Source organism: Danaus plexippus, chromosome 2 (assembly GCF_018135715.1).
Source record: "Danaus plexippus chromosome 2, MEX_DaPlex, whole genome shotgun sequence".
NCBI lineage: Eukaryota > Metazoa > Arthropoda > Insecta > Lepidoptera > Nymphalidae > Danaus > Danaus plexippus.
In genome coordinates this window covers 3,051,682-3,076,668 of record NC_083537.1, presented here as the reverse complement: position 1 = coordinate 3,076,668, position 24,987 = coordinate 3,051,682, and the positions used below count along the sequence as shown (strand labels likewise).

The window sequence follows — 24,987 nt, the reverse complement described above, 5'->3', positions numbered from 1 at the left end:
GGACGACTTCCTTTCTTGTCTGCGATAATTATAGCGTCTGTTTCATTGTTTTTATTTGTACACCAAACAAATATTCGAGGAAGAAGAAAACAAAGTTTGTTAGGGATAACAATATATCAGCTTATTTTACAGAAACATTAAGTAATTCTAATTTAGGTTTCAATGTTCATGGCTATCGTTTGTCTTCTTTATTCTTCTGTGCAGCGGAGTGGCGCTCGGAGTTAGCGTGTAGACTAACAATGAGGCGGAGACTCGCGCAGTCAGCTCAGCCTGGTTCAGCTCGTGAGCCCACGGCACGCGGCCCCATCGAGACCCTACACGATTTATGACCAATATTGAATAGCCTTCAACAAATTCAATAAAATTATGTTTTCCGAATTCTTAGCACCAGTTTAATCAATTAACAAAATTTTATAAGACGTCAGTTATATAATGAGTTAATGTTTAATATTCATTAATAAATACAAACTAATCGGCATTCATTGAAACTGTTTATTAGTAATTCAAACTTCAATAGATTATCTAATTTACCTATCGTCCCATTGAAATAAAAGTATTAGGCTGAAATTAATGTACTCTAAGGATGACATTTCCCAAATACGAAAAAAAAAAGTATGGCTATATTTTGACAGGCGGTTCTGACGTCTAATTATTAACATTGAATTGATTACTTATTTTTAATATTTTACAAATTTAGTCTTGTATAATTTTGTTCTGGTCTCCGTGACTCATTCATAATCGTTGGTTTTCGTCACCTGTTTCGTCTTTAACAGTCTTTTGTTACTTGTTTTTATAATTCGAGGTCCATCGAGTTCCACGCGAGTCACAGATAGAAGGATGATATTTGTTGCGAAACTATAATATATAAAAATACGTACATAAATAAGGCGGGACTTTTTTTGACTTTGCAAAATGAATTGCAATAAGGACTTGAATTTGATTGTGATAAATTTAAGGATAAATTTTTATTTTAAGTGAATATTGATGCAAAGTATTCAAATCTGATTACAAAGGTGAAAAAAAATTAACATTATTGGTCTCATTGCTAGAAGCTTTTAACATCAACCAATTATTTACCTGCAACATCAACATTTTGCAAAATATAATCAATTTTGATACAACTTTAATAATTGCTGGAAACATACTCGCAAGGAATAAAATACAATAAATATTATCAATGATTGGGTTTAAAAACCTTCTTATTTATGATTAAATACCAATTAATGTAGTATTTATTTTATTGAGATATAGTTAACTAGAATAATAAAAACATTAAAAAAAAATCAATATTGTCATTTACGGATAACACTGTCAAGAGCGAAGCGCCCAATCAAATAATCCCATACCAAAACTGCCTTACATTATTCTGGAAAGCTACAGAGAGTACACCACCGCTGGACAAATATTAACCAATAAAGAACTACCGCAAAGGAACTGCCATTAAAAAAAAACGCATGAAAATCGATCAATCTGTTTAAGAACTACTATGGCACAGACAAACATACACAAAAACATCGACATCCAATCTTATAACACCTATCTTTTTGCGACGGGGTTTATAAATTTACCCAAACAAACCAACATAATGATAAATTCTACATATTTTTATAACCTTGATGTTTATGTTTTGTTTGTGTAAAACTGATATATTTAGTTGAATTAAGGAATGCTTAGGATAAGAAAGGTTGGCAGGTTCATTTCGTTATGGCCATATTTAAATGAAACTGAAAAAAAAGTGGTGATAAAATCTTCAAGTATTCAGTAGTCCTCTTCAAAACTTTCTAATACTCAAAGGGCAAACAGCTATGACTTCATATAAGAAAAAGTAGGCCCAACTTATTATTAATTTTACTTGTAACCATAATATTAGCTTACATGAACATGTTTTTTACTATAGCAAATATTGATGCACAGTTCAGGTTTAAAATTCTTTTCCTTTTCCTTGTAACATACTTAAATATGGATAATGAACACATAACATTCTGCCAAAAGTCTTAAAAAAGTTATTAGAACAATGGTCATATTACTGTGGATGACCATTTACTAAAGGTGACAATGAACACAAATCTTCTATCTTTACACTTCCTATAAATTATTTCATGTAATTTTTGTCTCAGTTGATTCTTATTATCTTTTTTATAATATCACTATGTACTCACCTGGTATTCCTCTTCTAATCTAGCAAGCATCACCACATCTTTGGGTTCCAAGTGCCTTTCAACACAAGCCAGCATAAGAATTGGTGACTTCAAGGCTTCAACACCAAAGTTTAATGCTGTACAAGGGATAAAACAATGTTGCAACAATCAAAAAATAATTGCCAATAATAAAAAGATAATAATTCGAACCTGTTAAGGAAGGAAAGTCATAGGATAGGAAGTGTCGAGCTAGTACTGCTCTGGTCTCAGCTCGTATGGGTGGAAGTTCCAGATCCTTAGACACCTCTGTGTTACTCCAAATCTCTTACAAAACCATTCCAGTACTGGTTCCCATTTTTTTTCTTGCAATTTCCTTATTCTTCTTCCTAATATAGAATACATCATTATTATTAAACTCCCATAACCCTCATTCACTATTATTTTTTTATTAATATGTCACACTATATATGTAATCTTAAAATATTTTACATATACTAAAATTTTTTCCCTATATTCTTAAAGAACCTACTTGTTTTGTTTATTGAAAAAAAATTACTAACCTCTGAATAAAAAGTAATGTGTCGTTGCAATGAAGTCTAACAAGTAACTTGTAATATCATGGCAATTTAACTTCCCTGGATTGTCAATAGCTGTATTACACAGTGCAGTCTGAAATAGATAACATACAGATGTACAATATAGAAGATGAATTTTCATAATAATGATTATTTCTTAGTAAGTTGTCATAAATTTGAAGTGGTTGTAAATCACCCTTAAGAAGGACTATTACATACGAGATGCATAGTAGGCCGTGTAATACATTCGTGTTGTGCGTCCCATTCAACAGCTACTGCCCGTGCAGTGGTTCTGTGTTTACGGTAAAGACGCGACCATTTGGAGTTTTAGGCGCCGATGGTCTAGATTACTTCCCAATGCTTTCATTTTGAACGATATCTGTTCGCCTGTAGAAACGTTTGTGAGTTGCTAAAAATATAGCTTAGGTTATAGGACACTTAGCTAATTTATTATATTAGTTCTGTACAAACATCTACCATATTTCTGATATCTAGACCATGTCAGGTATTGTTTATCGATAAACTGTTTCACAATTTTGTTGCTGAACATTTTTTTAAAAGATATTCTATATTATTTAAGTAAAAAAGTAGGTAAAATGGAGCAGATATTATATTGACAATATTTAAATTGACATAACTGATAACTATGACTTTTTTTATTTATTATGTTATGGCTTCATTCACATTGAAATTGAGAATAGGTACCGCGAATTTTGTCAACAAAAAGCAGTGTGCTATAAATAAAAATAAGGTATTTATAATTTAAATTACATTTATACACGAACCAAAACAACACAAACATACATAAATGAGAATCTAAGCAATTTAGATACTCTATAGTAAATTAAGTAAAGTAAACTAAACAAAGTTTAAGTTTTCAAACATTACATTTACTGAATTTACGCACAAACCGGACAAAAGAACTTTAAACAAACTACAAAAAATACTCAAAATTTAATGGTCAGGGTATATTATTAATAATGGGGTAAGACAACATTTATTTATTTGAACCCAGACATGTACTTAATTAAAAACAATATTATGACTTTTTTAATTATGAGTGTTGGAAAACATAAACATAATAATATAACTATTACCTATTATAAAAAGTGTTGCAATAATAAATTAAAAAGCGTGATCAAAAAATATATGTTTTGATTATAGCAACATTGGTTTGGGATTTACTGTGTTAAGTGATTTTGTCTTGTGTTTGTGCTAGTTAGTAGTTCTTATTTGTTAGATAATTTGTTATCGAACACTGAAAAGTTTTTTTGCTTTATTTGAAATTATTTGTGTGCATCTATTATTATAACATTTAATAATGTATTCTATGGATTTTGAGCTCTAAGAGAGATCTAGTGTTTTTGCCCTTTCTAGGACTGCAAGTGTAGTGACGCGCCATTGTTATTCAAGCCAAACAAAGTTAAAAATAAATTGCGGGCTATTACAGCCATTTACAAACCTCAATTCTTTTTCTTATTTGTGATGTTCCCGCATTTCATCGGCGCGGAAGAACAGAAGACGAACCTGATTCCGAGTGTAAAACTTCTCCACTCCAAAAGAAAAGGATATTTATACACCCCTCTGCTATGTAAGAAGTAGTGCTCCGTGCATGAATATAAGATTTACGTTGTTGGCAATAAATTGTAGCGGGTAGAGACGAGAACATATATAAATATGAAACTCTTAGATGGTCGCCTGGAGGCGCTGAGCAGTGCCCTGTCTATTCTGAACGGAGACAGTGCAGTTCAGGCCGAGTAGAAAGCTACAGCTGTAAATGGCTGGAGGTGAGAAAGCTTTCTACAAAAGGTTCACTGCAGATGGAGAAACCTCCAATAATCTCCAGGCCTTATCGCCTCCGGAGTGTGTGTCTTATAGGTACATTTGTAAAATACACTGAAAACAATTTTGACTAATGATTTCCTTATACTGAGTTTTTTATATTTTGCAGTCGGAGTCTATCTGGTGATGAGGAGGGTATACTCTGTGACACCATCTCTCGGAAGACATTATTTTATCTCATTGCTACATTGAATGCTGCTTTCCCTGATTATGACTTTTCTATGGCCAAGGTTAATGTCCTTTTAACATTTATAAACTCTTATCATTTGTTTACAAAATTTGATATTTGTTTATCTTCTATCACTTGTTTTTTTTAGATTATTTTTAAATAATACATTTATTTTTCAGTGAAATGTATGCTTAAAATACTTTAAAAATAATTTGTTAATTATTAAACAACATTAAGTGAAGTTTTTATTTATTTTGGTATTGATAAAGCTGCTATATTTTGTTTTGAACGTAAAAGAGACCTATTAATTCCATACACAAGTTATTTAAATATTGCCATTCACTGTTCATAGAGCAGTGAATTTAGTGCGGAGCCGTCCCTGACATGGGTGCAAGGTGCTGTAGATGCAGCTCTATCTGCCGTAGGAGGAGCTAGATGGAGACAGTTAAAACCTGCCTTATGGGCGGCCATCGAGGAAGAAGTGGTGCTGTCCGAGTGCAACATATACAGTTATAACCCAGACCTAGCCACCGATCCTTACGGTGAACCAGGCTGTCTCTGGACATTCAATTATTTCTTTTACAATATAAAGTTGAAGAGAATAGTTTTTCTGACTTGCAGAGCAATGAGGTTAGTTTAACTTTATTCGACTATTTCTTTCATCATATATTAGTTAGTGTTATTTTTATTTAATTATTTTCATATTGCAGCCCCGTTTGTGCTGATTCCGGTGTGGATTTTGCTATGGATGAAGATGAGGAATACAATTGACTTTTTTTTTTTTATTTATAATCATTTCTTTTTTTTATTCCTTTTCTTATTGATTCATTAAAGTGTTTAGGTTTACTATGAAATTTTTGATATTGCTTATTTTTATATATTTAGTTTATATTACACATAACAATTGTCTAATAACTAAAAACATATATAATCTATATATTTGTCCATACAGGCTCTTATAAACTTGCATAATGATAGAAGGTCTTAGCATGAAATATTTTATAAAGTTATATTGTCTTTAAATTAATATAGATATACAGAATAGAAAACGAATTAGTCGAATTTGGCGCCTACTCTCGTCTCTCCTCACCTTATCAAATCAACATATCTTTATGCAACACAACATTGTTTTTGGCGAGATTTATTAGATGAATAAACAGATTAAAAATATTTCTATTATTTTAAGTGCATTAACATTAATTATCTGTTAGTCTAGTAACTGAATGTAAACAAAGATATTTTTGAACCAACTGATGTGTTATGACGTCACTCGATGTTAGCTGTTGTTTTAACGTAATTTTGATATAAAAGTGAAAAATTTTTTTTTCGTTCGGTTTGGTTCGTTTTTCACCAGGTCATTTTTGATTGATAAGTCAGTCGAAGATTCTAGTGATTTGAATACACAATCAGGATTACTTGTCATATGTCATAAGTGATAATGAATATAAATAATGCTATTTTGCAAGTCAAAGTGCTATTTTGAATAATGGAGACACGATATGCTATAAAGATTTTATTTATAATCTGTTTAAAATACGCGGGAAAATAATGTTTCATCAACAACGAGGCTAAACAATAATTTAAACAGATGAATACAGAAATACGATTTTCTTACTAACATAGTTCTTAAGATACTTTCACTAACAAAATAAGCTTTCAAGATTTGTTGAATATTTTTTTTTTTATAAAAACAAATTCTTATGTAATGTAAAGTAATTGTAAAAATAATAATATATTTATTTGCTCTGTGTAATTTGTTTTAAAACATTGCATGAGATATATGTGTGGTGTTTGTTCATAAATATTACTAAAGATAATTATATTTCAGTCTACACAAATGTGGATCTCAAGATTTTTTTGCACAAATAGATTTTATGTGTAGATATTTTATATAGAAATACATCTTAAAATAGTAACATTAAGTATACAGTTGTGGTAAGCTTGTGATGATTATTTTAATCACTCACTCTACAATTATCTATTGTTCATAATGAGTCCAATGAAAAACTTAAGGACATGTACAGACGGTATATATTTTTTTCTCGTCAACAGTTTTTAGAATACCTTTAGAAATATTCTCGCGTCCTGGTTTAATAACTTGACCTAATTAAGAATATAAATGTTCGGAATTATCATTAAAATTATATAAATCGTAACAAAATTAATTGAAAAACTTATACGAAAATGTAGATAGTAAAATATTGAATAGAATAATTCTCGAGAATTGTAGATAATTATTAATCCGCCTATTTATCTGTGGCGTAAAATTTAAATAAAATAAATTTATAATAATATTTTTTCCTTTTATTTCGTTCCTTTTTTAAATTTTTTTCTGACCCTTAACTACTCTCTGCTAATACAAACCATGAGTCATGTTAATTAGTATTTACAATAGAAAACAACTCGTTTTTAAATCAAAAAGTATTTCCACTCGTATTGTCGTGTTTCACATGTACTAGATATTTTTAAAGTCTACTTATCTTGACATTTCAATTATAAAGTTAATTTTTGACACCTGTTTTGTGACGGACGAGTCTTCGTGTTTGGAATATTAGAAAAAAGGATGAAATATTACATTATTTTTCTAGGAGGCCCAAGCAAGTTAATAACAATGTTTCAGACAGATAAAGTGAACATAATTGTATTGGTCAGTTCTTGAATCACTGTTAGAAAAGTTACTGATATCCTCACTAATGACTTGGGTATATTATAAAATTCTTACGGCCTACCAAAGTGGCTCAAATTCGACCATAAAATATCGCTAACTAAATATTGCTAACGTCAAAATCCAAAGCAATAGTTAGAACTTACCATACCAGCTAAAACCGAAATAAAAGCCAAGAAACGTCCAGTGGGAAGACTGTGTTTAGACTTTTCTTTGATTGTAGCCTATTGGTGCATCATGAGTACCTTCATCATCATCATCATCTTGCCACATGGTAGAACGGGATATAACGGTAGATAGAAAGGAATATTATTTATAAGGTATAAGCAATTTTTGTTAAGTAGTCCGATAAAAAAGTCCGGATTTAGGAAGGAACGAAAATTTCTTTTAAACCATCGTATGATTATTGGCTTAAAACAACACTAATAATGCCACTTCGAAGCCACCATTTCGGAACAAGCTAAACGTGACTCCTTTTTGTTTTCAAAATTTAAGAATCAGACTAAAGAGCAACCCTGCTACAATTTGAAAAATAGAAACAACATCGAGATAGATAGTTTTTTGATGCTCTTTGAGGATTGATATTGGGAAAAAGCATCAAACAAGTGTGTATTGTTGAGAATGATTTTTAAGGAGGACAAAATACTTCGATTTTATTAAATAAAAAACACAAAATTAATAATACCCTTTGGGCAGAAATTTCTTTCTATCAGACCGTTGCAGCCTAATATCTATACAGAAGGTATTAATAATAATTAAATATATATTAAAAACATTCACAGACATTTTGGACATAGATTATATTCTATTATAATTCAATAGTGTAAAGAAAAATAGCAGTAAAAGTATTTTGTATTCTTTGGTATTCTTTTAGAACTTAAATTCTAACACACAAACAAAAATTGTATTCAAATTAATTTAAAAATGGACTCGACATTTCGAATTTTAAAAAATATTAAATTTAAAACGTTAAAGCAATTTTTTTTTTTTAGTAAGAAATTTTTATGTCGATCCCCAAGCCACATTGAGACGGAAATCTTTCCAATATTTTTTTAACTTCAGATTCGATCAAACTATAAAATATTGTTTAAAACTGCCGCCGCAAATCTTAGGCATATTGTCGGTCTTTTGACGCACGCAAAGTTTATTTCTATTCTATATTTCAAAATACCAAAGGGTCGCAGTCATGGCGGTGTTTTCAGTGGAGACAGACGTGTCGACTTAAGTTCAAGCTAACCTATACTTCGACTTATAGTAACCTAAAACATTTTTTTCAGAATTACTGTGTTCTTTAGAATTCGTTAGTACCAAATTAAATATGAGACGGTTTTAATATTTCTTTTTATAATAACGTCTATGGTTCTGAAATAAAATTATTCCTTAATTAATATATCCAGAATAACATTGCTTAATATATTTCATAAAATATATTAATTGATACATTTGAGTAAATGAGCTTTAAAAAAGTTTTGCTATTAGAAAAAAATTATAGAAAAAATACTAAGTATATAGTTGCTTAGAGGAAGGAAGGACACTCAGAGAAAGGAAACAGTGAAACCATCACAGTTTTACTTGACGTCTTGAAAACTTTTAACAGGTTTCGGTACTGTAACGATTTTAATGGACTCTCCAGGTATTGGATATTCTATGGTCAGTCCTAATCAAAGTTACGAGATTTTCTGAAGGGCTGTGTTTTACAACTGTTTGTTCTCCTCAGAAACCTTCTCTTTAGTTCTCTTATTATTGCATATTAGAGACTCGCTATTACATTGTATTCTTGGTTACGGAGTTAAGAGCATCCTCGTGAAGTCGTATTATATCGGGACCGAGCCGATTGAGTCAGGATCAGATAGAGTTTGAAGGAGGAGACGGTAGATCTTGCTAATTTCAACATTCAGGCAGCCTCCAAATGAGGCACTTGCTGTCACCATTACACCAGTGTGTCTTTTTCGTCAAGATGACTTACATTGACTCTAATAATCTGAATATAGCCCACGAATACGCGGAAGCCTTTTGTTAAAGTTATTTAGGTCTACTTTAACTTTGAGTACAAAGTCAAGGAAACTGTAAATTCACTTGTGTCCTTGCAAATGTACTTCACGCTGAGACAGTTACTTGGTTTCTACAAATCACAGGTCTAGTCGCATATGAACAACCGCTGTTATGTTTGGATCCGTGCTACTCCATGTTACCTTACTTCTGCGGATTCTTTAGAGACGTCAAAAGGCTTATTGGTAGTCACGATTTTCTCCAACCAATCTAGTCAACTTACCACAGGCGAAATATAGGCAGCTTGTAAGTATTTTACAGGATACACAATGGAGTGTGAGAAGAAAAGCACAATATAACTGCTTCATTATGAATACAGCTAAAGATTGGAGCAGTTCGTCTCAGTCTGTTTCCTGGCATGTACAATTCTGATGTCTTCATGGCAATAGTGAATAGGATATTACTAGGATAAAACGTTTATCAAAGATATATATTTCGTCTTACCATTAGGTGCGATAGTAGTGGACACTATCCACTTCTCAATTATAATAATAAAGGAAAGTAAGGGGAGGAAAAGAAAATTTAAAATTGGAATTCATTAAATTCGATTCGGAAAATTCTGTGTATGTAATCTAAGCCGATTTCGTAATTTTTCTCAAGCGGGTAAATCCGTGGATCATGAAATTGCTGTAACATGATTCAACGGACGAAAGAATTGCTGAGGATTTCTACGAATTAATCACTGAAAATTACGACAGCATTGGGATGTTTAATGTTATAAAGTATATAAATACAATCTCATGATCGTGGATAAGGAGAGAAAGAAAGGCAGAGTTTTTCAGAAAAATATAATAATCAAACAATCAAAATATAATCTTTATCAATCTATACAACAGTAAAAAGGGATTCTTAAAAAGAACTTACATTAAGTAAATAACCAATTTTTGTTTTCATCAAAAATTATGTACAGTATGCACCTTGCTATATACAATATATCATAGCGGTTTGTAAATACAACATGATTTTTAAGTCGATAGAGGAAAAAAAAACAAAATGGAAGTCGTCCAGATGTTGGAACAAATATAAAATTTTATACAAAAATAATAATAATAATAATAACAAAATGCTATTAAATATTTCAAAGATTTCAAACATTTGTTTATAATTCTTGGATTATTCAAAGAAAACTTCTAGACTGTGTTACAAAAAATCTGCATAAACATACAAGTTCATATTTTAACATTTCATAGTTGTTCACATAGGAAATTACTGTGGCCTAAATATATATGCTCTATAAATTTTTTTATACGGCAACAATAATTGATGAGTATGTTAAAAATTAATCTTTTGTAGCGTTTAACAGTTGTATTTAAAGAAACTGAGATCTGGCAGAGGCATGTTATGTATCGACACAGACAAGCTTTGAAGCATGCTAATATAAAAGAGGAATAACTCTTCAGTTATATAAAACAATACATTTCACACCACCGATTATTAGAGTGTACTTCACCAGAATCACTAGACCTGTATCGGTACATGGGTTTCGGTTCTGAAGCACATTAAATACATGTTCATTGTTCATTATACATTAAAAGTGTTTCCATTAAAATAATGTATCTTTTAACATACTATATAATCATGGTGATAGTGCTCTGCTTGTTGTAGTAACCGACACAGAAATGTATTAAAATATATCAAGCGGTTATATAGTAATTTTTTACTCATACAAATATTTAATTTATATTAATGACACTAAATCAACGATGCTGCCCATCTTGTTATTAGCATTTCTTACAAAATCACATATATATTACGACGTCTCTACACTTTTTTTTTATTTATTACAGTTATAAAATAATTCCTTTTCGGCCTGGACTAATAAAACTAGATTTAGGATCATCACATAAATCATTCACAAGGTGCTTATTTATATAGTCAACTAACCTATGTGCCGTCCCCGCACGTTATACTTTTATATATAAAATTTAACTTAGATTCTTTAATAAGTAGAAACAACGCTGTTTTAAATAATTGAAGGTGAATCTTTATAAGCTAGTCTTTTTTATGTCTCACAATATTATCTAATTATTTATTTTTATGTAGGTATGTATTTTCACGTGGCACGATATGATAATTTTGACGGATGAAGATATTATTTTAACATTTGTTTAGTAATATTATATCACAATTACATTTTCATCTAGGCTGGATGTTGATAGAACACTTTGAAGATTGCAACAATGTAGTCTAATGTTGCACAACTGTTTGCGCATCTGATAATATATTATGCAATAACTAAGGATAATTGCTTTTACAATAATGAATCATACATCAGTTATGCAAAAAACAAATAAAATATTTACAATTTCATATAAATGTCTTCAAAATAATAATGTAATGCTCTATTTTAAATTACACAGCTTCATAATCGTCAGAATTGCATCGATGTTTTTGGCGGCAAATTGACAATCAAATTGGCGGTTTCCGATTTATGAACATCACTAGCGCCTGTCAGACGAGGGATGGGCGGGGTGTGGTGATTGTTCTACTGACGGTGTAGGCGGTACCGGAGAGCGCAGCTTGGCGCGCGGTCGCCAAGCATCCAATAACGCTTCAACACGCTCGTCTGTGGGTCCCCAGCGTGCGAAACCTGCTGCGTTTTGCAACCATACCACCACAGTGCCGCAACCCCACCGGAAATAAACTTCGTTTCTGTGGTACAAATTTACTCATGCAACCCATATAGTGTAAACGTAGATTTATATTTCGTCCCAGTTTATACGCTGAAACTAATATGGACATACATAGGACTAGTTATAAGAGAACAGCGACTTAGTATGAAGCCTTAGGAACAATCTGGTTTAAATAAACATCGTCTCAAAACAATGAACTTAGTCACCACAATAAAATAATTTTTAATATACAAAATTTACATTAGTATTATGAAAATATAATTTTAGATACCAATGTATGATATAATATTTCTTATTAACTTTTAATAATATAGACAACACACATAATCTAAACAGTATAGTTCTGGAGTTCATGCTGGGCAATTTCTGAAGATTTCAATAGTCAATACGACTCAAGGTGTGATGATTCAATTGTTAGACGATTTGGTCTAAACGCACAAGATATAAATTGCTTGAGACGAGTCCGACGATACCATACAAATAAAATTGCGATAGACCCGACACCTTCACAGTGAACCCTTGGAATTCTGAGAAGTTTAGTCTCATTGACAGTGTACTTTTTTCTCAGAAGAAAAGGAGAAAAAAAATATTCATATAAATTTTAATTACCAAATGTAAACTAAAGGGATCTAATTCTATCGCGAGTATTCATCGAAATAAAGCTAATTTTTCGAATTTACTACGCGATTTTAATTATTTCAACTACATACTCCTGACGTCTCGGTTACTTTGCAGCAACCGTGATCACGAGCAGACGAGATGAGAATGTTTGACAGAGAGAGAGAGGGACGCTTAGTACATCCTATAACATTAGTTTTATTTAAATGTTAAAAACCCATTTCTTTTATGTAATAATTGTTACTTACTTTGGAAGTACATGTTGGAAACCGTGGCGATACTCGTGCTCAAACGCTGGTATGACCACCTGCAATAGATATTATGCTTAGAAAATGACTTGCTCAATCATAATACTTAAAGTGAAAAATCATCGTAAAGCGAGTACTAGTGTTGCCATGTTTTTTTTTTGTATTCTAGAAAAACAAAACATCTATCAGTAGTGTGTTAATAGACTTGTTAGTGGTAGTGGGTCCTGGGAGCTTAACACTGCTGTTCCTGTGTCTGAAACCTGTGAACAGTTGGTAAAACCGTCCATCAAACACTTCCTCCATTACAAGGAAGTAGAATCTTTTGTCATTTAACAGACAATACAAATTTAATAACTCTTAGTTGTCGCTGTCGGCTTAATATGATTTTGTGGTTGTTAGCAATGATACTAAAATTGTGGATAGGAAAACAAAACTAAATACGCGTAAATATAGTTTTTAAATCAGCAATATAAACTAATACTTGTATTTGCCATTGATATTCGAAATATTCATAGTTGATAATTTTTTAATTATAATAAAAATTCAAGCGGATACAACATTAGCACTGATTACATTCCATTCTGTGACAGGTGGTATTATTACCTGTTTCCTCTTAAAGTGGCTGGCCTGCAGTTTGTGTAGTGCGTGTGTCTGTTTGTCAGGCCACTCGGGGAGTACGACCACGAAACTGAGAGGCTCCGCGGAGTCCTGCAGCAGGCGTTCCATGTGTCGCAGCGCCGCAGCCAGGAGCTCCTCGCAGTAAGGGGGGTGCGCCACCAACGACCCCGACACGGGCCGGAGCTCAAGGAAAGGTCTGGATGTAAATATATCTCTAACTATAATTCCTTATGATGAAGCCGAACACGCCAGGCGCTGCACCTCAGTGATACGTATATTTTTAATTATGATATCTGGCAATAGTAAAAAAAAAAAAAAATAGTAAAAAAAAACCTAGTATTTTTCTGATTGCTACGCGTATTTTATTATTTCAGAAACTACATACTCCCAACTTTTCTGTTACTTTGCAGCAACAGCAGTAACCGAAACGTTGGGAGTATGTAGTTTTTAAAATAGTAAAATACGTTTAGTGATCTGTAAAATATTAGTTTCATTTAAATGAATACTCGCCACAGTCTTAGGTCTCATAAAAAAAAATTACCCTCGGGAGCCGAAATAGGAATCAGTATCAGCAAACGCAGAGCAGTATTGTCTGAAATAGCAGTCGAGGGGGCTGGCGAAGCATTCGAAGGTCACGCCGAAGTATCGATGGAGGCAATCGAGCACCGGCACCGGCAGCGCCATCTGTGTGACGTGGGAGTCGTTGACCCCGGCGCCCGCTCCGCCCACCCACGCCGCGTACCGCCTCAGGAGGCACCACACGCGGGACAGGAACTGCTCGAACTTCTTGTCATCGAAACAGCTGTAGCGGTACAATTGCTCCTGAAATGGACATTAAAATATTTAATTATTACCTATCTTTATTATTTAGAAACACGCCTTAACAGTTTGGAACATAGTCATTCGGATTACTGTTACATACATTTGTTATTGAAATACCTCATAGAGAAACCGTAACTGTCGTGACATAGAAATATGACAAAAAATACTTGATGAAGATAGGAGAGGCGATTACTAACGAGCTTTTGTAGGTAATTGGCGTTGATGATTTGTGTCTCCCCGAGATATCTCAGCAACACTTGGTCTCGGTCCAGGAAGTGTTCCACGAGGGGTGGCCTCGGTGAAGGCAGTGCACATTGCACTGGGTAGCACCACACCTTACGAAGAGCAGCCTGTTGAAGCGGGGCCGCTAACTCCTATAATAGAATCACCTCCAATTTATTGGACAGATAACTTAATTTTAACATTCTAGCATTAGTTGAAATCATGAGCCTCTATAAAAACTAAATCCCAGAGACCACAGGCTCAAATTCTGCTTGAGTTGATGAATATATCATACAATATTTTCTATATAAATTTAAAGCCTTACTTGTTTTTACTCATAGTCTATAAATTACTTGTTATACTCTAAGTGTTTCTCTTTATCTCAACAGTTTCAAATAAACTTAATAATAAAAATGAACTTGTATAGAACTGACAGTACCAAAAAATATGTTTAATCATATATGAGAATTGATCCACTTTTAAGATCTATTTAGCAGAAACCATGGTTATTCCTAAAATATTTCTTATTGGAATGCCCCTTGACACTCACTCACCTGTATACCATTTTCTTTTAATAACACGCTATGTTTCTCTCGTATCTTTCTTGCGTATTCGGCTGACAAATGATAAATCTTAAGACAAATTCCTTCCACCGATGCTTTTGCTGTTTCTGCCAGGTGTGGTTGACATTGTCTCTGTTACAAAAATATATACATAATTAATAATAATAAATATTTTCTATATTATAAAAAAATAACTAAATTAATGGACTTTTAATATTACCCGTAAATGTGCCAATCTGTCTTGGAAGTCGTCATAAGTTGCACCCACGGTCCGTCTCAGCCACTGGAAAGTATCTTCGGCGTTCCACTTCACAACTTTTCTACTTTCAGGAGATGCATTTCTAGATTCAATCATTTTTTTTGCTGCTTCCGCATATCTTGAGAGTTGTTTCCGAGCATCTCCAGTAAATTTTGGATGAGCCAATTTTAAGGGTATATCATTCATAATTTCTTCGTACATTGAATGAGATATTTCAGGAAAACAATGGCTAGGAAGTAATGGGTCTGAACCGCCCTGGTCGTTCACCTTTCTCTCCATCAGCCATCTATTAAAAGAATCTTTTGGGGCGTCTATACTCTCTCTAGTGTGACACAATTCCTGATAACATTGCCTTAACTTATTAGCTAATGTAAATCTAAATCCTTCAATCTCTGGATGAGGATGAGGGCAAATAGTTGGTGGCCGTTCATATATTATGACATTAGTTGGGACTTCAATATCCCAAGGTCCGGCAAGAACAAACTTTTTTGGTGGAGGCCCATTGTCTTCAGATGGACGTCGTTTACTAGCACTTGGAGTGACATTCCCAGCATTGGGTGGACCTGTGTGACATATACCTAAGGGGTCCGTTATTGGGTCAAAATCTCTTTTCACCACTGGTAACTCCCACATAGACTCGCCAGAAATTTTGTTCCAAAAATAAGGTCTGTTTTCACGCCTTGACCAATATTTTTGCCAACCTTGTTGTATTAAATCTGGATGCAAATCTGCAGCAAGATGCGGTGCAAGAGGAGCTGGGGCTCCAGGAGTTTGAGGAGTTTCCCCGCTGCCTCCGGGGGATGAATGAATTTCAGGAGATGAGTCGCTATGCGGCGGAGCACTTTCCCATGTCGAAGACCCAGCAACAACTTTTTCGCGAACATCATTCATATCGGCAAACTTATGTTTTTATTTACTGACTTTAATAAACGGAAATGTTGAAAAATTATCAAAATATCATACTTTTTCGATTTGCCCTAATATTCATTGGTGCTTATAAGTTTCTTATAAGTACAATATATTTGTTGGTAATCATGATAATGTTACCGCCAAGAAATGGTATACAAAAGAAATCATCACTTTTTCTGAAACGTGTCACATATTTGATTTCTTACAATATTTCAACACCATTTTCACTTAAAAATGTAACTTTATGAATAAAATAATAAAGAAATCTTGAAATAATCGTATTTTCCAAATTAAATAACTTGGCGTAGTTCTTTCCTCAAGCACCGCCATCCACAGATTAATCATAATTTAGTTTCTGAATGCCTAATACACAAGGGATTGACAAAATAGAAAGTTATAGATAAAATCGATAATTCTTAAAATCGATTTATGAAATAATTACTTAATGTATATTTTAAATTGTGATTGTTTTATTCAAATATTAATACCTATTGCTTTAAATACTCAAATTAATTGATTACAATGAAATGATAAAAAGTTTTGGTTTTCATTAGGTATTAATTATATTAAAATTAATGACTGCACCTTGTTCATTAAAAGTATTTCATATAAAATGATTTTTCAAATTGTAGAATTAATTTAAAACGCGTACGCTATTAAGTAAGTATATCGTTTAAAAATGTATAATCGGAATTAATAATTGGAATAAAAGCAAATCATGATTGTGTCAACTGTCAGTTAGAGTCAGAATTCTGATAACACAACAAGGATGAATGATGTTATCCATATTTGAATAATTTTATTGGATTGCTTTAAAAAAGTAAATATTATAAATGGATAGACAAAATATGGAATTGGAAATTAGTATTTGTAGGGATATTCCTATCAAATATGATTATTCTAAGTGTGAAATCCAGTATCTTGATTTTTGTGATTTAAAATATAATAACTTCTATGAGAAGTATATGTTACAAAATTTACCATGTATAATAAAAAATGTATCGAATACCTGGCAATGCTCAGTTGATTGGATTAAGGAAGGTTCCATTAACTATGAGTATCTAGAACAACACTATGGAGATGTAGTAGCTCCTGTTGCCGACTGCCAAGAAACCAATTTTAATTCTCATTGCAAAACTAATATGAAAGTTGGTGATTATATAAGTTATCTCAGAAACCCTTCCAAAGAAAAACTACTATATCTTAAAGACTGGCATTTGAAAAGATTGAAAAGTGGTGAAAATTTTTATGAAGTGCCACATATATTTGCTTCCGATTGGTTGAATGAATTTGCTATTGATCATGAGGATGATGATTTTATGTTCGTTTATATTGGAGCTCAAAACACTTGGTAAACATTTTATATTTACTAGTTTATGTAGTAATATATTAAAAGTTTTAGAAATATCATTATTTCAGGACTCCCTTGCACGCAGATGTTTATTCATCTTACAGTTGGTCAGTAAATGTAATCGGAAGGAAAAAATGGATCCTGTTTCCTCCCGGAGAAGAAGAAAAATTAAAGGATTCTCTAGGAAACCTACCTTTATTATTTAATGCGCATGAATTTAATAATGTAAGATACATAGAAGTTACACAAGAAAGAGGCGATGCAATTTTTGTTCCATCCGGATGGCACCACCAAGTTTGTAATGAGTTAGAAACTATATCAATTAATCATAATTTCGTAAATGCATGTAACATACATTTTGTATGGGAAGCATTGCAAAGAAATCTTATTTCTGTTGAAAATGAAATTAAGGAGTTCAGAGAAACTCCAGAATTTACTAGCCAGTGCCAACTTATACTGAAATCACTGTTCGGCATGGATTTTGAAAGTTTCATAAATTTCATCACTTACATAGCCACTAAGAGATTAAGTTTAAGAAATAATAGACAGTATATAGTTTTTGATATGTATAATATTGGAAAAAACCATATTGATAATGATTTATTAATCATATTTAAAATAATAAAATGTCTTTTAAACCACCCTCTAATACTAGACAGCCATTTACCACAGAACATAGCACCAACATTAATTAATATAAGAGATCAAATAAGTGATATAATAATTAAAAAAAGTCCTGAAGCCAAGGCATAAAAAATGTCAGCCCTTATAAATTCGATTTTTTATAGGCATAGACACTATTGTTGTTAATAAGTTCTTGTATTTCTGATTTTTTATACCCTAATGATGTCAGTATTTCTATTGTATGTTGACCTGGTTTCACCGATGGTAACTTACCACTGGCTGAACCCGGTGTTCTTGATAATCGAGGAGCTGGTTCTGGAGCTACTAAATTATTTTCATCTACATAGAATGACTTTCGTGACACATGCAGGTCATGGTTTTTTACATTTTTTAAATCTAATACAGGAGTGACGCAGGCATCCAATTCTTTAAAGATGTTGCACCATTCCTGTTGCGTCTTAGTTAAAAATATTTCTTTAAATTTCTTTTCACATTCATTTTTTTCCCACACTGCGTAGTCTTCTTCTGAAATGTTAAGTCCTTTTAGAAACATTAAATGGAACTTTTCTTCCAAAGCGGCTACTGCTATGAATTTGTTATCCTTGGTCTTATAAGTTTGGTAACTGGGGTATCCACCATCCAAAATGCTAGTTCCTGGTTCCCCCATCCAAATTGGCAAATTTTTGGATTTAAAAATCCAATTTGCAACATATGCAGCTCCTTCTGTCATGCTTGCATCAATAATTTGTCCCTTTCCTGAGTTACTTCTCTCAAACAATGCCAAAATTATACCAAGAACACAAGACAGGCTACCACCAGCTAAATCTGCTAGTATATTTATTGGAGCTCTAGGTGGTTGTCCATCCTTGCCGAGCATTGAGAGGACACCTGACATGGCAACATAATTCAAATCATGACCAGCTTTATCCTTGTAAAAACCAGTTTGCCCATATCCTGTTAATCTTGCATATATTAATTTTGGATTTTTTTTCATTAAATCTTGTGGGCCGAGACCCAATTTTTCTAAAACACCTGGTCGATATGTATCAATTAAAACATCTGAAGATTCCATTAATTTTTTAAATACTTGTTTACCTTTTGGACATTTCAAGTTCAAAGAAATGGCTTTCTTCCCATTCGACAAAACATCCAACGTTGTGACTTCGATCTAGAATGAATAGTAATTAATATTAGGTAATTCATTAATAAACAGCGAAAAAAAATATGTAAATAAGACCTTTTGTACAACTGTGACAGTTGCTCCAAAATCAGCTAATACAGTTCCACAAAAAGGGCCGGGAGCCAATCCCAGCATTTCCACAACTTTAATGCCATTTAAAGCCATGTTAAAAAAGAAAAATTTATTTTCTTTGTTTAACTACAAGTTTACAAGTCCAAAGTCCTAAGCTAACTAATTAAAATTAAAAAAAGTTTACTTTTTGTTGCTAGTGTTTAATTAGATAAATCATATCATCTTCACGATTATAAATAAGTTAGTTCATAGTTCATCATGAATAGAATCGATGTCTTTTGTCAATAATAGCAAATTTTTATAACTATCGATTAAATTTGATTCGAATGCCATATATAATTTTATATGCTTATTATAAGTCTTAAAATTCATAGATAAGCGACATTAAGTGTATTTATAATAAAAATATTTGATATAAAACTTTGTATATATTATTATCATACATTTTTAATTGTAAGAAAAGCCCTTAGTATAAAAATTAATAAGCTTGTGAGTGCAAGAAAAGAGTGTATATGTTAATAATTAAGTCTTAATTGTATTTGGATGTTCTTTATGATGGTTAGATTTTAATGAATGTATTTTTAGATTATAGTGTGTGAAATCTAAAGTATTACAAAAATATAAATCGTAATCTAAAATATGCCACTCCTAAGACAAATAAATGATGTTTGTTTCAAAATATTTTTGTAAAATTTCATCTTTAATAATTGATACAGGCTACCAATACAACACTCATGTCACAAACAGTTTTTTAAAAAAATGTCTTAATTGTATTAAAAAAAAGATTGTTTAAAATGTTCTCTTAGCGAATTTTCAATATATCAACACAGTTTTTTTTTTTAATATATTATTTCGATTTATTTACTGTGCTCCAACTAGTTTTTTAATCTGCAACTTTAAGTTAAACCCCTCGGGCCCTCCGTAAAATGTAAATTGTCAACTATCGAGGGTCCGCTTCTTTCGTGTTGACGCTTTCTATTCTATCAGTTAATTACTATAGCTCTTTTATAATAAAAATAATTCTAAACTCGCAAAAATCAGTTTTTGAGTCAAGGATATGAACGGCTAAATATAGTTCTTATATTTAAGTATAAATAAAAGTTACTATTAATTATGTCTGTTGCGTTCGCACCCCGGGGCAACCGGCCACCATTGAGTCCAGCACAAATTCAAAAAATGCTGGATGAAAATGCACATTTGATACAAACAATTCAAGAATATCAAGCGAAAGGGCAGCTTATGGAATGTCATCAATATCAGCAAGTTTTACACAGAAATTTAGTGTATTTAGCATCTGTCGCAGACGCCAATCAGAACATTCAAGCTTTACTCCCGGTGAATAATTATCTATATTTGACTTTTTATTTTGTGTATCACCTAAGTTTAATCACGTGTTATACGAATGAAATATCTCGATCAACTACTTGGATGAATTTAAGACTATTCTATTTCAAGAAACAATTCCTATTAAAAATACCATAACCCTTTACAAAAATGATAATAATTCTGTAAGAAGTAATGTATAATATACGTATTAATAAATACCGTAAATACGTATTAATGTTTTTGTAAAACTATCTTTCAGCCACCTCACCAATTAGCTGGTAATGTTCAGCAGGGATCCCTCAACCCTCCTACTAGCGGAGCTGATGTACCAGGATCACCACAACAACCATACCGTCCACCATCAGGAGTGTCTTCAACACCTACAAGACCGACACAATCATATGGTCAAAGACCTTACCCACAGAATCAATATCAAGGACAGTATCAAGGCTCACCAGGCTATCCTCCCCAACCTGGTTATGGACCCCCTGGGCAAGGATATGGTCCACCCAACCCCTCTCAACAACCACAAGGCTATCCACCCAATTCCACATATGGACCTCCTATAACCACATCAAGTAATTATCCCCCCTCTACACACCCAAGTCCAGGATACCCACCCTCTTCTGGTCAGCAACCTTATGCTCCACCTCCTGGAAGCCCCGCAGCTGCAGGTTCACCATATCCAGTCAGAGGATCAAGCCAACCAGCATACACTGGAAATTCAGGTTACCCTCCACCTCAATCGGGACCAAACTATCCCAATGTGGGTGTGAGTTCTTACAATGCTACAACCTCCCAGCCCCAGCCGTATCAATCACAACCATTCCCTAATACTACTCCTACGTCAGCATATAGCTCAACACCAATCTCGCAACCGAACCGCTCTCCTCAACCACCACCATCTGGTTATACATCTCAAAATCCGACCAGCACTGGTTATGGTTCTCCATCTGCACAGTCACCGACATATAACTCTAGCGCCCATGGAAATAATGGTCAAAGTTCAACACCAGCCTCAGGAGGACCACCTCCAAGTGGTACCCCATCTGGTTCACAGTATCCTCCATCTAGTCAACCTCCATATCCTCCAGCAACACAACCCCCTTATTCTAATCCATCATCTCAGCCTGGTAGTCCATCACCATCAGTCTCAACAGCACCACCTCCTCAGTCTTCATACCCACAGAATCCTCAAAATTATCCTCCTGGAGGAGGAGCATATCCTCCCCACGCCTATCAACAAGGCTATCCTCCGGCCCAGTATCCCCCATCTCCCTATCCATATGCCCGGGCCCCAGCACCCGGTGCTCCTCCTCCAGGTGCGCCACAACCCTATCCAGGTTATGGATTCCAGCCCCCTAATCAGCAGTAATTACTTAATAAAAGAACATGAGAGTAATCCGTTAAACAGTAATAATGTAAGTTTTTATATTCTCACTGCTTTTTACTTTAAGTGTGTACTAATAAAAACCTAAATTAATTTTTAGTGTTATGTGATGAGTATTTACTAGTAATATTAAGATACCTATAGTGTGACACTGAAACATCGGATTTAGAAGAAGGTAGCCTTTACGCAATATTATTGTCATCGAAACATATGATGAGGCTTTGTATGGAATTATTTAATGTTTCACTGGTTTTGTATGTACTAGCAATTCTTTTTTGCTTCTATAACTTAAAATTCCAAAAAAAAATCCACCGCCTGAAGTTTGTTACATAATCTGGTATATTAGCATCTTTTAAATATATGCAGCAAAAATAAACCTCATTTCATGCATGCAAAACATGGTCCCCCCTTTCATTCCAACTCACCACACTGTTTAGATTTTCATTCATTTGTAAAAGTAATAGATAGCAAAGTTGAAAACTAGCATATAGTACAAATAAAACAAGTGTCTTGAAAGAAGTTAAAAAACTGCTTATAAGAAAAAAATTGTGTCGAGGAAAAAATATAACGCCTTATTTATTTCATTATTTATTTTGTTATATATCTATACAGTACAATATTCATCCATATTTCTACATTATGTTTCTTCAAAAGCTAATGAGGGTTCCTCAAATAAGTGTATAGATTCATCGTAATACTCCAGTGGCAAATCTTCGGCAGGTGGATGAGTAGGAAATGGGGGTGGTGTCTGTAATTTCTTCAATGGGAGAACAGTGTCAAAAAGATAACACATGGCACCAGTTTCACCAGGGATACCAACACCCAACGTCCAAAGCACATTATGCTTAGTATTGATGCGGAGTATTTTGACACCCCTTAATATTCTCCATCTAAAATTTTTTTTATTATTCAATAAGGGAACTATGTAATGTTTAGGTAGGATATATAAGCTAGGTACATAAAAATTTGCCAATACATAGGACTAATGAAATTCATAGATAATATAGGCACATGTATTTTTTAATTTGTAAATATAGTAGAACTTGATTAAGAGAATGTGTTTTTATTACCTGTTGCCCATATGACCTGGCATTTTAGTTCCAGGCCATACACGAGCTTTTTCACCACCAGCTCCAATATTTCCTGGTCTTCTATGAGTTTTAGTTACTCCATGAGAAGCAGGCATGCCCTTAAATCCCCATCTCTTCATAACTCCTTGGAAGCCTCGGTCTATACTAAAATGTGTACAGTAAAGATAATTCCTTTCCTTTTCAGAGTTATTGATAAAAAAAAATATTCTTACGTTTTGGCTCTTATATCTAAATAGTCACCAACTCTAAAATGAGTAGCAAACAAAGGTGTGCCGGTGGGCAGTTGTGCGCTTGGTGACACATGGAAGCGACACAAATGTCTTTTAGGTAGCATTCCCACACTAGTAAAAATGCCACAATAATCCTTAGTAACTGTAGTGGGGTCTATGGTTTCTGATCCCACTAACATACATCCTAATTTATATTTTCCAACTTTTTTGAGCTTATAATCTTTTGCAGGTGTGTATTCTTCTGGGGGTATGTATTTTATGACATGGTTGTCCACCACCTATAAATAAATGTTAGCAAAAAAATATTACATAAGGTTCAACACAAGTATGCAATTTATATATGCGTACAAAGATAATTGCATATTTTATTTATTTACCTGAAGCAAAGTGGTCTGCACTTTTTTTCCAGTTTTTGTCCATAATGGGTAATTTCCAATCTTACGAGCTATTAAGCCAACTCTTCTGGTAGTTGGGTCCCACTGTAAGGTTTCTTGGGATTCAATTTTACTAAGGGGTGATTCCATTGCAGCTTGCAAATTTAATTTATCTTGTCTTACTTCATCAATAAAATCCCTATTGTCTTGGGTGACCATATCATCAGTCAACTGTAAACACAATAAAAATCTCACAGGTATTTTAATTACAGATTTCAAGTAAGTGTAAATGCTATTGGTGAATAATGTTAATCACTCGTACCACTCTCTCCTTTGGCATGTACCAATGCGGTGGACGATATTTCGGTGGTTGATAGAAATTCCTTTTTATTGTCACATTTTCGACTCTAAAATAATAAGAATTTATAAAAGGATATCAAAATCATTTTTGTTTTCTTAAAGTAGTTATAATATAAACTTACCGAATCCTACTTAATAAGGTGCAAAGGAGTTTTAAGTTAGATGATGCCATGATTATAGCAATATTAACAAAATTATAACTTCAATTCAGCAATTGTTTTAAAACATAGCAATAATCTATTTAAATCATAACCTTTTAGTTAGGTACAAATGAAGAATAGTAAATGCTCTTCTTGTCAGAACTCAAAATATGACGTGAGTATCATAACATTGCATAATCTATGCTACATATAGGTAAAAAAGTATGTTTGTTATGTTAAGCTTGTGATGAAAAACAATTAAATTAAAAGTATAGTAGAAATGTCATTGTAGACATTAGATAGTCATTAAAAAAATGAAATGAGCAATACTGTAACTTTATTAATTCACAGGAAACAAGATCAATATATGTAAATTTGCATATTTGTGTCTCTTATAGAACTTAGCTTTATAAATTATTTTTACTTTGCAATATTCTTTTTGTGTAAGGCCCCGCTTTTTTATATTTCCTTAAATCAAATATCAATAAAATAATTTTGAAATCTTTTGCTGGCAATAAG

At 32.9% G+C, this 24,987-nt stretch overlaps 7 protein-coding genes and 1 long non-coding RNA gene across 9 annotated transcripts; 3 read left to right on the top strand and 5 right to left on the bottom strand.

Moving 5' to 3' along the window:
* Nucleotides 1-95: 95 nt before the first annotated feature.
* LOC116765242 (ATP synthase mitochondrial F1 complex assembly factor 2) lies at nt 96-2,540 on the bottom strand. Its single transcript, XM_061523356.1, is given in 4 exon segments — nt 96-313; nt 2,158-2,275; nt 2,349-2,447; nt 2,450-2,540. Coding segments are annotated over 4 exon segments (462 nt in total). The 3' UTR covers nt 96-159.
* Nucleotides 2,541-2,696: 156 nt separating this feature from the next.
* Nucleotides 2,697-3,364, bottom strand: LOC133319254 (uncharacterized). Its single transcript, XR_009752933.1, has 3 exons — nt 3,191-3,364; nt 2,933-3,122; nt 2,697-2,807 (listed from the first exon to the last, which is right to left on the bottom strand). It is a non-coding gene; the product is annotated as an uncharacterized LOC133319254 (long non-coding RNA).
* A 520-nt stretch (nt 3,365-3,884) lies between these two features.
* Nucleotides 3,885-7,018, top strand: LOC116779703 (repressor of RNA polymerase III transcription MAF1 homolog). The gene is given in 6 exon segments (XM_032674102.2): nt 3,885-4,460; nt 4,463-4,486; nt 4,489-4,591; nt 4,665-4,785; nt 5,077-5,354; nt 5,435-7,018. Coding segments are annotated over 6 exon segments (657 nt in total). The 5' UTR covers nt 3,885-4,390; the 3' UTR covers nt 5,496-7,018.
* Nucleotides 7,019-10,212: 3,194 nt separating this feature from the next.
* Nucleotides 10,213-16,653, bottom strand: LOC116779676 (mRNA (2'-O-methyladenosine-N(6)-)-methyltransferase). Its single transcript, XM_061521400.1, has 7 exons — nt 15,383-16,653; nt 15,154-15,294; nt 14,575-14,751; nt 14,097-14,377; nt 13,541-13,751; nt 12,938-12,996; nt 10,213-12,090 (listed from the first exon to the last, which is right to left on the bottom strand). Exons 1-7 carry the CDS (start codon nt 16,310-16,312, stop codon nt 11,880-11,882), a joined length of 2,010 nt encoding a protein of 669 aa, XP_061377384.1. The 5' UTR covers nt 16,313-16,653; the 3' UTR covers nt 10,213-11,879.
* A 432-nt stretch (nt 16,654-17,085) lies between these two features.
* LOC116779444 (2-oxoglutarate and iron-dependent oxygenase JMJD4 homolog) lies at nt 17,086-18,759 on the top strand. Its single transcript, XM_032673724.2, has 2 exons — nt 17,086-17,681; nt 17,750-18,759. Exons 1-2 carry the CDS (start codon nt 17,164-17,166, stop codon nt 18,432-18,434), a joined length of 1,203 nt encoding a protein of 400 aa, XP_032529615.2. The 5' UTR covers nt 17,086-17,163; the 3' UTR covers nt 18,435-18,759.
* Nucleotides 18,235-19,783, bottom strand: LOC116779446 (alpha-methylacyl-CoA racemase). 2 transcript variants are annotated; one of them, XM_061526927.1, is made up of 3 exons: nt 19,543-19,783; nt 19,401-19,473; nt 18,235-19,337 (listed from the first exon to the last, which is right to left on the bottom strand). In XM_061526927.1, exons 1-3 carry the CDS (start codon nt 19,648-19,650, stop codon nt 18,448-18,450), a joined length of 1,071 nt encoding a protein of 356 aa, XP_061382911.1. In that variant the 5' UTR covers nt 19,651-19,783; the 3' UTR covers nt 18,235-18,447. The 2 variants fall into 2 exon arrangements, with proteins under 2 accessions (XP_061382911.1, XP_061382880.1); XM_061526896.1 differs by having other exon boundaries at nt 18,235-19,473; nt 19,543-19,780.
* A 671-nt stretch (nt 19,784-20,454) lies between these two features.
* LOC116779443 (proline-rich protein 2-like) lies at nt 20,455-23,329 on the top strand. The gene is made up of 2 exons (XM_032673723.2): nt 20,455-20,892; nt 21,143-23,329. The coding sequence occupies exons 1-2, from the start codon at nt 20,671-20,673 to the stop codon at nt 22,256-22,258; spliced, it is 1,338 nt and encodes a 445-aa protein (XP_032529614.2). The 5' UTR covers nt 20,455-20,670; the 3' UTR covers nt 22,259-23,329.
* Nucleotides 22,846-24,633, bottom strand: LOC116779445 (large ribosomal subunit protein uL3m). Its single transcript, XM_061526982.1, has 6 exons — nt 24,451-24,633; nt 24,291-24,375; nt 23,972-24,199; nt 23,577-23,872; nt 23,344-23,508; nt 22,846-23,163 (listed from the first exon to the last, which is right to left on the bottom strand). Exons 1-6 carry the CDS (start codon nt 24,498-24,500, stop codon nt 22,911-22,913), a joined length of 1,077 nt encoding a protein of 358 aa, XP_061382966.1. The 5' UTR covers nt 24,501-24,633; the 3' UTR covers nt 22,846-22,910.
* Nucleotides 24,634-24,987: the final 354 nt, after the last annotated feature.

What these genes read in the sequence shown, in the direction of transcription:
- LOC116779445 (XM_061526982.1), bottom strand. Translation starts at nt 24,500, where the DNA reads ATGGCATCATCTAACTTAAAACTCCTTTGCACCTTATTAAGTAGGATT. An exon ending in ACATGCCAAAGGAGAGAGTG is followed by an intron (nt 24,200 to 24,290) that starts GTACGAGTGATT and finishes TTGTGTTTACAG; the next exon opens with TTGACTGATGATATGGTCAC. An exon ending in TGCAGACCACTTTGCTTCAG is followed by an intron (nt 23,873 to 23,971) that starts GTAAATAAATAA and finishes ATTTATTTATAG; the next exon opens with GTGGTGGACAACCATGTCAT.
- LOC116779446 (XM_061526896.1), bottom strand. Translation starts at nt 19,650, where the DNA reads ATGGCTTTAAATGGCATTAAAGTTGTGGAAATGCTGGGATTGGCTCCC. An exon ending in CTGTCACAGTTGTACAAAAG is followed by an intron (nt 19,474 to 19,542) that starts GTCTTATTTACA and finishes TATTCATTCTAG; the next exon opens with ATCGAAGTCACAACGTTGGA.
- LOC116779443 (XM_032673723.2), top strand. Translation starts at nt 20,671, where the DNA reads ATGTCTGTTGCGTTCGCACCCCGGGGCAACCGGCCACCATTGAGTCCA. An exon ending in ACATTCAAGCTTTACTCCCG is followed by an intron (nt 20,893 to 21,142) that starts GTGAATAATTAT and finishes ACTATCTTTCAG; the next exon opens with CCACCTCACCAATTAGCTGG.
- LOC116779676 (XM_061521400.1), bottom strand. Translation starts at nt 16,312, where the DNA reads ATGAATGATGTTCGCGAAAAAGTTGTTGCTGGGTCTTCGACATGGGAA. An exon ending in TAAAAGAAAATGGTATACAG is followed by an intron (nt 14,752 to 15,153) that starts GTGAGTGAGTGT and finishes ATTCTATTATAG; the next exon opens with GAGTTAGCGGCCCCGCTTCA. An exon ending in TCCTATTTCGGCTCCCGAGG is followed by an intron (nt 13,752 to 14,096) that starts GTAATTTTTTTT and finishes ATTTACATCCAG; the next exon opens with ACCTTTCCTTGAGCTCCGGC.
- LOC116779444 (XM_032673724.2), top strand. Translation starts at nt 17,164, where the DNA reads ATGGATAGACAAAATATGGAATTGGAAATTAGTATTTGTAGGGATATT. An exon ending in ATTGGAGCTCAAAACACTTG is followed by an intron (nt 17,682 to 17,749) that starts GTAAACATTTTA and finishes TCATTATTTCAG; the next exon opens with GACTCCCTTGCACGCAGATG.